The sequence below is a fragment of the Brassica oleracea genome, chromosome C2, assembly GCF_000695525.1.
Source record: "Brassica oleracea var. oleracea cultivar TO1000 chromosome C2, BOL, whole genome shotgun sequence".
Classification (NCBI taxonomy): Eukaryota; Viridiplantae; Streptophyta; class Magnoliopsida; order Brassicales; family Brassicaceae; genus Brassica; species Brassica oleracea.
This window is the reverse complement of record NC_027749.1, coordinates 43,061,836-43,074,078: the sequence shown is the minus strand read 5'-3', so window position 1 is coordinate 43,074,078 and position 12,243 is coordinate 43,061,836. Positions and strand designations below refer to the sequence as shown.

General features: G+C 31.3%; 2 protein-coding genes across 3 annotated transcripts; both read right to left on the bottom strand.

The window, feature by feature from the left end:
• Positions 1-422: 422 nt before the first annotated feature.
• LOC106324302 (glutathione S-transferase Z1-like) lies at positions 423-3,763 on the bottom strand. The gene is made up of 10 exons (XM_013762296.1): positions 3,672-3,763; positions 3,521-3,577; positions 1,686-1,771; positions 1,523-1,594; positions 1,391-1,441; positions 1,118-1,161; positions 998-1,059; positions 798-859; positions 643-702; positions 423-530 (listed from the first exon to the last, which is right to left on the bottom strand). Exons 1-10 carry the CDS (start codon positions 3,748-3,750, stop codon positions 423-425), a joined length of 681 nt encoding a protein of 226 aa, XP_013617750.1. The 5' UTR covers positions 3,751-3,763.
• A 4,855-nt stretch (positions 3,764-8,618) lies between these two features.
• On the bottom strand, positions 8,619-11,390 carry LOC106324768. Of its 2 annotated transcripts, none has more exons than XM_013762749.1 (5): positions 11,193-11,390; positions 10,488-10,763; positions 10,168-10,404; positions 9,179-9,396; positions 8,619-9,095 (listed from the first exon to the last, which is right to left on the bottom strand). In XM_013762749.1, exons 2-5 carry the CDS (start codon positions 10,740-10,742, stop codon positions 8,819-8,821), a joined length of 987 nt encoding a protein of 328 aa, XP_013618203.1. In that variant the 5' UTR covers positions 10,743-10,763; positions 11,193-11,390; the 3' UTR covers positions 8,619-8,818. The 2 variants fall into 2 exon arrangements, with proteins under 2 accessions (XP_013618203.1, XP_013618201.1); XM_013762747.1 differs by having other exon boundaries at positions 10,488-10,742.
• Positions 11,391-12,243: the final 853 nt, after the last annotated feature.

The window sequence follows — 12,243 nt, the reverse complement described above, 5'->3', positions numbered from 1 at the left end:
ATTAGCGTTATTTCAGATATTCGCAACTTAGCTGCTGAATTTGAATCTATTTCCTTTGTTTGGATACCTCGTGAGAAGAATGTAGAAGCCGATAGGTTAGCTAAAGGTGTTTTAAGTTTGTATGAACCTGTGGTTGTTGAGGAGGAGTCTAATGCTCCCAACCGACCTTTCGATATTAATCAAGTATGTGTTTGAAAAAAAAATGGCAATCAAAACCGTTGGATATTTTCTCTGCGATGGATGTATGATATGAGAAAGAGTCCACGACCATTGCAAGTGTCGATGCATTCATGCATGCTAGGCAGGTTAGTGTAACGAACTTACTAAATATCTTGTGATAATTTGTAAGGAAACTGATTTAGTTAAGCAAACAATTAAACGTGAATGTTAGTATGTTACAAGGTTTTTTCTGTTTCACATAATCAAATCATTAGAGCTGGAGCATCTGGCTGCTTGGCTGCGACTGCATCTTCAAACACAGACAGTTCCTTGTATGACTCATAACACTTTGCAAGAGTCGGGTACGGTTCCTGTAGATGAAATCCATACACAAAACTAATTACAAACATGTTTTTTTTACAAAATTGTTAAAAGTAAGATACCGCGTTATGAGGAACACCGAAGAAACAGTTATTTTATTACCACATCGATCTTGAATTTGATCATAGCTCCATGGACTTGGGCTACTAGAAAAAGATCAGCCTGAAAAAAACGGTTCCATAGTTTTTAAACCTGTCAATATGTTTTTCGAATCTTAGATAAAAAAGAGTTACTATAGAGGAGTTAGAGCAATATACCAGGTAAATCTCATCACCAGTTGCATATTTTCCAGCGCAATTCACCAAGAGCTTCTCCAGAGCTGAGAGACATATATGTGTGTGTAATACTATCAATTTTCTTTTGGTGTAAGTAATACTATCAATTATTAGAAAAGATTCACCAAAATCTCAACTAAAACATTTTTAACAACAAGTCTCTTGGTTCTTACTTATGTTACCTGTATATCCTTTTCTGATAGCGTTATTAACCCAAGCAATCTTCCTTTTCCTCGATGTACCTCTATATGTACAACAAAGAAACAAAAACGTAGCTTGTCATATTATATCATTAAACAAACAATGATAAGAGTTTAAGAAGTGAAGTTATAATCAGTTTCATGTCCTTAGAGCATGTTTATCCGGGGTCGAGGTTTTTAGTGCGTGGGTCTCCACAAAACCCTTAAGGATCGGTTACAAAATCTACTAATTAAGAACCGATTTTAGTGAGTTTCTTACACAGCTCGCGGGCCCCACTGATTCGTGGCGGCCCGCGATTGGTTTGCTTTTTAATTTTTGTTTTTTTAGATAAAAAAAAAACCTAAGAAACTCATTTGAGTTTTTCAGGGATAAACATCGGCTAGATTCTGATGTGGCTGTATACCAGAGGAGATAATACTCGCAACCTGAAATAATTTTTTTTCAAAGAACCAATACTTTTACTTTCGTTGTATGCATACAGTTTGTAGTGTTCAACCAAAAGATACCTGGTGATTTAGAGCTCGTTTATGGAGGTCACGAGGTAACAACGGTGGTTCAGGATACTTCTCATCTAGATACTGTCAAACAAGAAAACCACATTGTTTGATGAAAACTTTCCATTGAATAATTCACAAAACGAACATAAATGACTGATTTTAGTTTACTTACCATAATAATGGCAAAAGAATCAGTAATCACAACCTCTCCATCAACAAGCGCAGGCACAGTACCCATTGGATTGATCTTCATGAAATCTTGAGGTTCAAATAAATTATTTTACGCTTTGAGATGTTTTAAAGGTTTCTTTTTCCAAAGTATAATAATTTAAATGTGCAACGTAAAAAATTATATCGACTAATAAATACATATCTAAGTTATCGGAGGACACTTTAAAACATAAGACTTCATTTCTCATACAATTATACTAATCTATACATTTCATATTCACACACATACACATTCACGAAGTACGGTCTAGCCTAATACATAGGACACTAGGTAATAATCCGCGCAAGTGATTATTAGTTTCGTTATTCTTAATAAAACGACAATAAATCTGTTTAATCTGAAAATTGGTTCAGTTTTAATTTTTTTTTTTTTTTAATCTTTTAAAATATAACTATTATTTTAAATTAATATTCATTTTAGTTTATTCGGTTAAAATGTTTGATTTTTTGGTTTTTTCCGGTAAAACTAAAAATTAATATTATTTATTTATTTTCATGCTATGAATTTTAGATAGTCGTCATGTCGAACCAATAGTTTCATATTATAGTTTCTAAACAGATAATAGTTTAAGAAAAAAAAATTATCAAGACAAATCATTTCACTACAATTTGGTCGGTAGTGAAAGAAACATTAAGAAAAAATATTTCAACTTTCAAAAAAAATTAGATACTTCAGTTGTGGTGAATACTTAGTTACAAGGTGCTCACATCAAGGTGCACATGTATGTGTATGTAAAAAGTATATAAAAATAGTTGACAAATATATAAAAATATTGTTAATTAATATTAAATGACATTTTCTACAAAATAATACATGAAAGATAAAATTAAAATTAATTTAAAATAAAAAAAGCCTTGACATTAGTCATTTTTACATATAAATAAAATAAAATTGTATCCGTAAATAGGGATGGACACAGATCGAATATCTGGGTATTTGGAAGCATTCGTGTCGATTCGATCTTTAGCCACCTAGATATTCGGTGACTCGGATATCCGAAATATTTTAGAATTTTAAAGAATATCTGATTTTATCCGTAAATAAAATAAAATTTAAAAATAATTGAAATATTTAATAATAACATTTTATTACAAATATAAAACATTATTTAACCTTTTAAATTCTAGTACCTAATATAATAAATTTAATTCATAAAAATATTGTAAAACTGATATAAAGTATAATATATAACGTATATATATAATTCTTTACATATATGCATATCTATATATATGCATATAACATATCGAATTAGATATTTATTCCTAAAAATATTGGTATTTGCGATTTGCTTCCTTTTTGGATATTCTATTTTAGTATTTGATTTGTTTCGTAGAGTTACGGATATCCATATTTTTTGGTTCAAATCAAAATGAATAACGAATCAAATCAAAATTTATGAATATTTTACTCAATTTTATCCGTAAACAATAAAAATAATATATATATAGTTTTTATTTTCATTTGTTATCTATTTTTATTCTAACCGAAAAATCACCGAAAAATCCAGTTTGATTGGAACCGAGTTTTATATTAAAAAAACACATTTATGAATATAGTGTGAACAAATTTATGAATATAGTGTGAACACGTTAGCATACTTATTATCAAATCATTGTAGGGCTGTCACGTGTCTATTATATTATGAATGCATTTATTAGAATGCTTATCTTTTAATATATAAGGGTTTTTTTCTAATATAAATTCTTCGGTTCCACTATTTTTTTTCCTTGAGTCTGAGAACAAACCAAAGATAGAAAATGGAATCTACCAACCTGGGTCAAACTGCTCTCCCTTGAGCAAGTTCACTGGTATATATTCATATTCAATCCCTATAAGAAAAACCTCGAACGTCAAAGAACATCTATAGATCCAAGAAAAAACAATTACGAGATGCAAAAAATATTTGAAACAATGTGGCGAGACCTTTTAAACTGAGGGCTATACGCACACGATGGCCACGAGAGCTTCTCCAGTAAGAGTATAGCTTAAGCTTCGCCTTCATTTCTTCGCTGGTACACGCCTGAAAATAAATAAAAAGTTAACGATGTAAAAAAAATGGAATAAGCTGAATGAAGATGATGAAATGTTGATAACTAAAGGAAGAAGAAGTGATTTACATTTAGGAATTTTTTTTTTTCTACACAGATTCTGACACTTTGGTTATTCAGATCTTGAAAATGGAAGTGGCTGCTTGGAAACGAATCGGTGATATGGCGGGCGCTAGTCGATATTAAGGTTATGAATGGTAAATAGCTGAGTGCGGTTTTTAGTGCGTTTTTTTGAAAAACCCGCACAAGGTTACCAATCACATTTTTCATTGTAAAAAGGCGTTTTTCAAAGAAAAATAAAGTAAATCTGCGAACAGTTTTCGAGACAGCAATAACAACTAACTGGGGGAATCCCTCACTACGAAACTAGACCGCACATAAAACCCTGTTATCCAATAGAAAAACGCACCAGATTACTATGGCCAAATGATAACGGCGGATTTGGTAATAAAAACGGTGCGGAATTAAAATACGGTGCGGTGCAAATGTGGTTCGTGCCGAATTGAAGTGCGGTACAGTACATCTACGGTTTTATGTAAAAAGTGGTGCGGAAAATTGTTTGATTAGTGAGAATACATATTTACGGTATTATATAGTTATTTAATTAAGAAAATAATAACGGTATAAAATATAAAATATATTTAAATAATATAAATAAGATATTAACATATTAGGTATATTTTAAAATACAAGTGTTTTAAACATAAATATTTCTCGAAAATGAAATTTAAAATATATTTCTTAATATATAAATTGTCTTCCTGAATTTTACATATTAATTATGTGACCTTGTATTTTTCTGAATGAACTATGCTTTGTGTAAATATTATGTTATCATGTAATTAACATCATGCAAACTAAAATTTTAGGATTTATATTTTTATCCAACAAATCATTATTTTAGAAATTTACTTAAAGTAAACTAACAATAATTTTAAATTTTAGTTTTTTTCATAAACAACCATTTTGTAATTTATATTAAATAAACTATAATGGAATGTACTAGGTTCAGTACTTTAGAAGGTTTTGATGGGCTGATGGGGGCGAAGAATGTTCGGGCTAGTCTTTCTCCACTCCATGCGGAGATGGAAGCACTACTCTGGGCAATTGAATGTATGAGAAATTTAGGTCAATTTCAAGTTACGTTTACAAGAGATTGTTTTCAACTGGTGAAGATGGTTTCGGAGCCAAAAGAATGACCAGTTTTTGCAAGTTATTTGGAAGATATTAAAGTTCTGAAAGAAAGTTTCGTCCGATCAGAGATCATCCATGTACCAAGAGTGCAAAATACAAAGGCGGATAGCCTAGTATGTAGTGTCAGAAAATAGCTGTCTTTCGTCGTTCACATGGATCAATATCTCCTGGTTTGACTTTTTGTGTCAAAGCAAATCAACCAAATAATTTTCTTGAAAATGATTCGGCAGAAGGCCCACAACTTTATGCCAATATTGGAAATTTTTTATCTACAAAAATGGTGGTGGGCAGAAAACAGGATTCAAAATCCAAACCCATCCGGACAACATAATCGGGTGCCCATTCGGGTTCCGTACGGATGTATTCAGATTTTAGTTTTTTAAGGTTAAAAATTTCAGTTATATTCGGGTATTTTTAAATTTCGGTTCAGACTCAATTCGGATCTTTGCGGGTTCGTCCGGGTTCGGATTTTTCCATTTAAATTATATTTAAAATTTTAAAATTTATTATATACTTTAAATTTCTCAAAATCTATAAAAAAAATATATATTATATATAAATTTGAATAACATATGTCAAAATACCTAAATTTAACACATAAATTGGTTTGGTTTGAATATTTGGATAGAGAATCAATGAATTTTTTTGTCATCAAAGAACCAATAGATATTTCAAGTATTTTTTTATATTTCGAGTATATTTTAGCTATTTACTTTTGACTATTTGTATATATTTTCAAGTATTTTGGACAACTTAAAAGTATTTTATATATTTAGATGTTTTTAATATACATTAAACCTAAAAAATAATTAATACATTTAGGTATATAAATCTATTTCTGATACATTCGGATATCCAAATTACTTCAGTTCGGATCGAGTTCGGTTTCGGTTCTTTAAATACTAAAATTTTGAATCCGTTCGGATATTTAATCAATTTCGGTTTGGATTTAGTACTATTTTTTTGGATCAGATTTGGTTTGGTTCTTCGAATTCGGGGTTTTAAGTCCTGAAAGGAGAAAAAAGGCGGAAATACCACCAGGAATCTATTATTTCATTCACCCGACCCGATGATATCAATTTTGGTACCTATACAAAAATAGTGGTGGGCAGAAACCAGGATTCGAAATCCAAACCCACCCAGACGACACGTTTTGGATCGGATTCATTCTGTTAAAAAATTTGGGCAATATTATGGAGTGATTGGTTCTGCACTTCTGCTGTTTTTAACTTTAATTTTAATCTAAGTTATTTAAAGTTAGGGCAATTCTCTCAAATAACTATTTTTAAGTTTTTGTCACAAAAATAGCCGTAAAAAAATAAGAAAAATAGTCTTTTTTTATTTTGAACATTTTAATTTTAATTTTTAATTTTTAATTTTTTTAAATTTGAAACCTTCTCCACAAAACCCAACCCTTTAACTCTAAACTCTAAATCTAGATTAGTTAGTCTTAGGGTAAAAATATATTTTTACCTTTAATAAAACTTCTTTTGGTCATTTTTTTCATTGAATACTATTTTTGTGACAAAAACTTAAAATGACTATATTAGAGAATTTCTTTTAAAGTTATCATTTATGTTTTATATTAATTTTAGATACCGTCCAAATTTTAGCTCTAAATATTTTATTGAGAAATTGCATATGATAGACCTAAAAAAGTTTTTGTCACAAATATAGACCTTCAAAAATAAAAATGACCAAAATAGACTTAAATGTTTTATTAAAAGAAGTAAATATACACTTATACCCCTAGGGTTAATTAATCTAGACATTAGGGTTTAGGGTTAAGGGGTGGGGTTTAGGGTTTAGAGTTTAAGGTTTAGGATTTAGAGTTTAAGGTTTAGAGTTTAAGGTTTAGGGTTTAGAGTTTAGGATTTAGAGTTGAGGAGTGAGGTTTTGGGGATAGGATTTCAAATTTAAAAAAAAAAACATTTTAAAATTTTCAAAATAAAAAAAAAAATTTAAAATTTTCAAAATAAAAAATGTTATTTTGGTCGTTTTAGTTTTTAAAGTCTATTTTGTGACAAAAAACTTAAAAAAATCTATTTGAGAGAATTGTCCAATTTTATTTTATAAAAAAATATTTTAAAATTATAGAAAAATATTACTGTAAAAATATCTTTTATTCTTCTCATTTAGGTTTTAAAGCTAAAAATTATATTACATGAATAAATATTACAAAATAAATTCAGCCGAGAATTTCTACCGCTACACCGACCAATCAGTCATGTTATTTTAGATATCGGTTTCAAATTATGCATGAGAACTGAATCTAGAGACGAGCTGAACAAAAAAACAAATGAACCCAAAATGGGTCCAATGTTGTTACATTTTTGGATACTGAATACTTCATCCAAACCTAATCTAAAGAATATTAAGATTGAATCGTAACATATTATAAGAGTTTCCAACATCTTTTATTTCTCACTCTAAAATAAAATTTAGATTAAAAATGCTTCAAGACTATTGTATTTTATATTATATAATAGAATGAAAATATATAGGTTTACTCTATAAATAAAATAATTTATTTATTTATTGTTCATCACTCTATTTTAGATTTCAAAATACAATTGAAGTAAAACTTAACTTTGTTGTAGAGTTATTCTATTTTGGTCTAATAGATCAAACCAAATTAATTCCAATGTGTTCTGAATCAAACTGTTCAAAAAATGGAAAAATGTTTTCTATAGGCAAAAAAATGGTAACTATATCTCATTAGACTGATCTCACATACTTTATATCACATTAAGTTAATTATTTTCAAAATGGCAATAATACCCTTAAATTAAATTATAAATTCAAATTTAAATTAACAAAATAATTGTTAATATTATAATAAATAATTAAATTAATTAAAATAAAAGAAAACATTTAAAATCCTCAAATAAAATAAAAAAAAAACTAAACCTACACTTTATGTCCCACGATTTTTTATTTTTATTTTTTTTCTTCTGAAAAATCAATTTTTTCTTCTGAAAAATCAATTTTTTCATATATGGGAACTGAATATTTCCAAATATTTTTTTCCATATTTTTCGGAACTGATTATTCTTATCCGTAGAATACAGTAAATCTATAGAACTCGGTTTCTACAGGTTTTAGAGTTATAGTAATGTGTAGGTTTCGATTTCTACAGGTTTTAGATTTACAGTAAATCTGTAGAACTCGTTTTCTACAAGTTTTTAGATTTATAGTAATATGTAGATTTTGATTTTTCGAGGTTTTAGATTTTATAGTAACCTGTAGATTGAGTGATAGGTTAAACGCGGAATGTGTATTCTAAATATTTTTAGGATACTATTATTTACGTAGATCACGTATTTTAAACATACTCGATTCAATGAAAAAAAATAGATTTCATTTTCTACTTTATAGAATGCCAAATCTACTTTATGTAGATCATAATTTGAAATTATTATTTAAACATTTTTTGAACTGGAAAAAATACCACTAAGTTCATATGGTTATTTCATCGGTAATTACTATTTTTTTAATTTTTTAAGTTTGTAAAATTATTTATTTAATTTATTTTCAAAAATACTAAAAAATATTAGAAGCAAAAGTGGTATAAAATATGAATTATTCGCATTAGTCCAAAAACTGAATTGGACAAAGAAAACAAAAATTAGTTGCTTCGTATTTATTTCAGTAACTGGAATCAGCAACACTATTGTTTACAATACAAACTTTGACTAGTCTTCCTGGTTTACTACATCAGAAATATTCGGATATTCCTTTTTTTTTTTGTTATTTACTTCTTACTCCTGCTGAATAACAAATCAACATTAAGCTTTATACAAATCTATCATTAGTGAGAGTTTTCAGTTAAGGCAATGCATGAGAAGAACCCAAACCCCGATGACTATCTTCATGTTGAACAACGTTCTTCATCTCAAACCTCGCCTCATTCCTTACCTCAACTTCTCCACTTTCATTAGGATCTGCGTTTTGCAGCTCCCTCAAAGCCCTTTTAGCGTACACAGTGAAAGCTACAGTAGTCACAACCGCAATGATCAAGGAGATTACGTTGTACACAATCTCTACCGTTGTCAAACGTTGATGTCCGTATTGCACATCAGCGAATGTTCTGATCAACCGTCCGCTGCATATGAATATTCAGGTTTATATTTCCAATTTTATATGAATCAAGCTGTTTTAATCCGTGGAGAGCAAGTAAGAACTGACCTGTAAATGTAGATGAAAGCTTCAGGTACCATTCCTGCTATGGAACCGAACAAGTAAGGCCAGAACCTCATGCTTGTAACAACGATCGCGTAGTTGAAGATGGTGTAAGGAAACGGCGAGATCCGAAAGATAGCCACGACTCTGAACTGATGGAACCAGCTCCCTTCTGCAGCTAGTCTAAGCACAGCTGCTTGACGAGGCCATCTTTTTAACCATTGCTGTATAAACAACAAAAATCATAAACTAAAAAAAAAAAAAAAAGGGCAAATCTCCAAAATAACAACTTTCTAAGTTTATGTCACAAAAATAGCCCTCAAAAACTAAAATGACCAAAATAGCATTTTATCTTTTGAAAAAAATAAATTTTTTTATTTTTCAAAATTTGAAATTTTATCCCAAAACCCCACTCCCCAACTCTAAACCCTAAACCCTAAACCCTAAACCCTAAACCCTAAACCCTAAACCCTAAACCCTAAACCCTAAACCCTAAACCCTAAACCCTAAACCCTAAACCCTAAACCCTATATCCCACCCCTTAACTCTAAACCCTAAACCCTAAATCCCACCCCTAAACTCTAAACCCTAAACCCTAAACCCTAAACCCTAAACCCTAAACCCTAAACCCTAAACCCTAAACCCTAAACCCTAAACCCTAAACCCTAAACCCTAAACCCTAAACCCTAAACCCTAAACCCTAAACCCTAAACCCTAAACCCTAAACCCTAAATCCTAAATCCTAAATCCTAAATCCTAAATCCTAAATCCTAAATCCTAAATCCCACCCCTTAACTCTAAACCCTAATGTCTAAATTAATTTACCATTGGGGTATAAGTGTATATTTATCTCTTTTGATAAAACATTAAGTGTTATTTTGGTCATTTTTATTTTTAGAGGCTATATTTGTGACAAATTTTTTTAGTGCTATACTAGTCATTTTCTCAAAAAAAATAAACCATCATAATAACTTGAAAGAAAAAAGAGTTCTTACATGGAGGCGATCACGAAACATTAGGCCGATTAAGTAAGGAAGAACCATGCCAACAGTGGTTCCAACCATGATGATAACGAAACCGAGACCGTAACCGAAAATCATCCCGGCTAACCACATGGATGGACCAGAAGGGATCAAGAAGACGGGGAACAAGGCTAAGGAAAGAAGGAGGACAATGAAGAGCATAGGACGGCCGAATGCAGTTGCTTCCCATTGTAAGATCGGAATAAGAACCTATAATCAAAACAGACAGTATTTAGCAAGAGACATGGAAACAAACGTTCTTGCAACTTGAGAATCAGAGGTAAAGGAATGACCTTTTGGAATACAAAGGGAACTCCCCATTTGGCGAAGACAAGAGTGAGCAAGAGAGTAAGTGCACATAGACACAAAGCTTTAAACCACCACATCAAGTTTCTACTCTGCATCTCTTCTGATTGAGATACGGTTTCAGGTTGAGAAGAAGCTTCATGGGTTACAACAACTAGCCGAACAGATTCATTATCTTCCCTCAAGTGAGGAACAGAGTCCGAGGTATCATCTTCTATTGGCTCTTCCAATGAATTTGACATCTGTGAGTTCAGCAAAAAAAACTGAAATCAGAGGAACAAAATCAACATTTGTAGGCCATCATTGTCAATAAAAAAAATAAGTGGGGACCAATAGAAGAAAGACCAAACTCTAGGGACATGAAAATAAATAGAAACTGGGAGATATCTGGAAAATGAACAAAGGCAGAGATAATAAGCAAAGAGACGACAAAAAGAAGCTTAGCTTATAAGTAATTTCAAAAGAACCACAAGTTAATGATCTTCACGGAAACGATTAAGTAAAAGGAGGAGATGAAATCTCTGAACATCTTAATTAAAAAAAAAAAATTAAAATCAAAATCAAACAAATCCAACAGTAATCAAATCACTTAGATCTCTCAATCTTGCGGAAAAGCAAATCAAAAGATTAAGAAAAAGAAGCGAACAAAATTTAGAAAGTAGAGAGAGCTGCTAGGGTTTAACAAATCAAACCTGTGATGAAGAGAAAGAGAAACGCAGAGTCACCCTACGGGAATCTTAGTCAAGCTTCGTGGCGGAGGAAGCTCGGACACCGCCGGAGAAAGCGGGGTTGTTACGGCGGGGATTAACGTCTGGGCTTTGAGGTTCCTTTTTGTGTGTCGTTTGCTTCCAACATAAAAGGCGTGTGTTTTATTATTATGTTTCGGAAATTCAAATTAAAAATCAGAAATCCCCTTCGCTTTTCCACTTTTATTTATTATGTTTTAATTTCTTAGCTTATTCTTTACTGTTGAACAAAAAAAACTTATTAGAACCTGATTTTGGATAACTCATAACAAAGATATTATACCACCGGCGGCCCAAACAAGAGAGAGTCGGCCAGTTTTTCCTTTTTCCTTATGTCTTTATGTTTTTCTTTTCCTAGTTGGATTATGATTTGTACTCTTTCCATTTATCTATGACGGTGTAATCTCCTATATAAGTGAATAAAGATAGACTTTTTCATTACTTTTATAACACATTATCAGCACGAACCTCTCTAATTCCCTGAGTTCTAAAATCGACCAGAAACCCTATTTTTCTTTTCTTTCTCGTTTTGAAACCTTGATTATCATAAACCCTAATTTTTCTTTCTCTCTCGGCGGTTACCCTCTCATCCGATAAAGCCATCTGATACGACCAGTCAATCCGACGACCCGATAGAAGCTCAGTCGATCCGACGATCCGATAAGTACCCGACTAGACGATTTGTTCGCATCCTGACGTACCGACGACCAGGCGATCCCGATAGCGCATCCGATAGACGATCCGACTGACGATCCCGACTGCTCTTCGCGACCCGACGATCCGATCCGGCACGTACCAGCTCGCGAAGTTCTTCTCGATTCTCGGTGGTCCGTTACCCGTTTGGAGGTTAATGTAAACATCTAAACCCTAAAACCTTAAAACTCCAAATCGGATTCTAATAATCCGATAAACCCTAAATCATGTTCCTACATGATTAATACCCCAATTCGGATTTTACAAGTTAAAATCCGATAAACCCTAACCCTATATCTATAAA

Bases quoted from the DNA above. Each gene is read 5' to 3' on its own strand.
- LOC106324302 (XM_013762296.1), bottom strand. From the start codon at position 3,750: ATGAAGGCGAAGCTTAAGCTATACTCTTACTGGAGAAGCTCTCGTGGC. The intron at 1,595-1,685 runs GTAAGTAAACTA...CTTGTTTGACAG, and splicing joins ATTCTTTTGCCATTATTATG to TATCTAGATGAGAAGTATCC. The intron at 860-997 runs GTAACATAAGTA...TATGTCTCTCAG, and splicing joins TATCAGAAAAGGATATACAG to CTCTGGAGAAGCTCTTGGTG.
- LOC106324768 (XM_013762749.1), bottom strand. From the start codon at position 10,742: ATGTCAAATTCATTGGAAGAGCCAATAGAAGATGATACCTCGGACTCT. The intron at 9,397-10,167 runs GTAAGAACTCTT...TTGTTTATACAG, and splicing joins TGTTTCGTGATCGCCTCCAT to CAATGGTTAAAAAGATGGCC. The intron at 9,096-9,178 runs GTCAGTTCTTAC...ATTCATATGCAG, and splicing joins GCTTTCATCTACATTTACAG to CGGACGGTTGATCAGAACAT.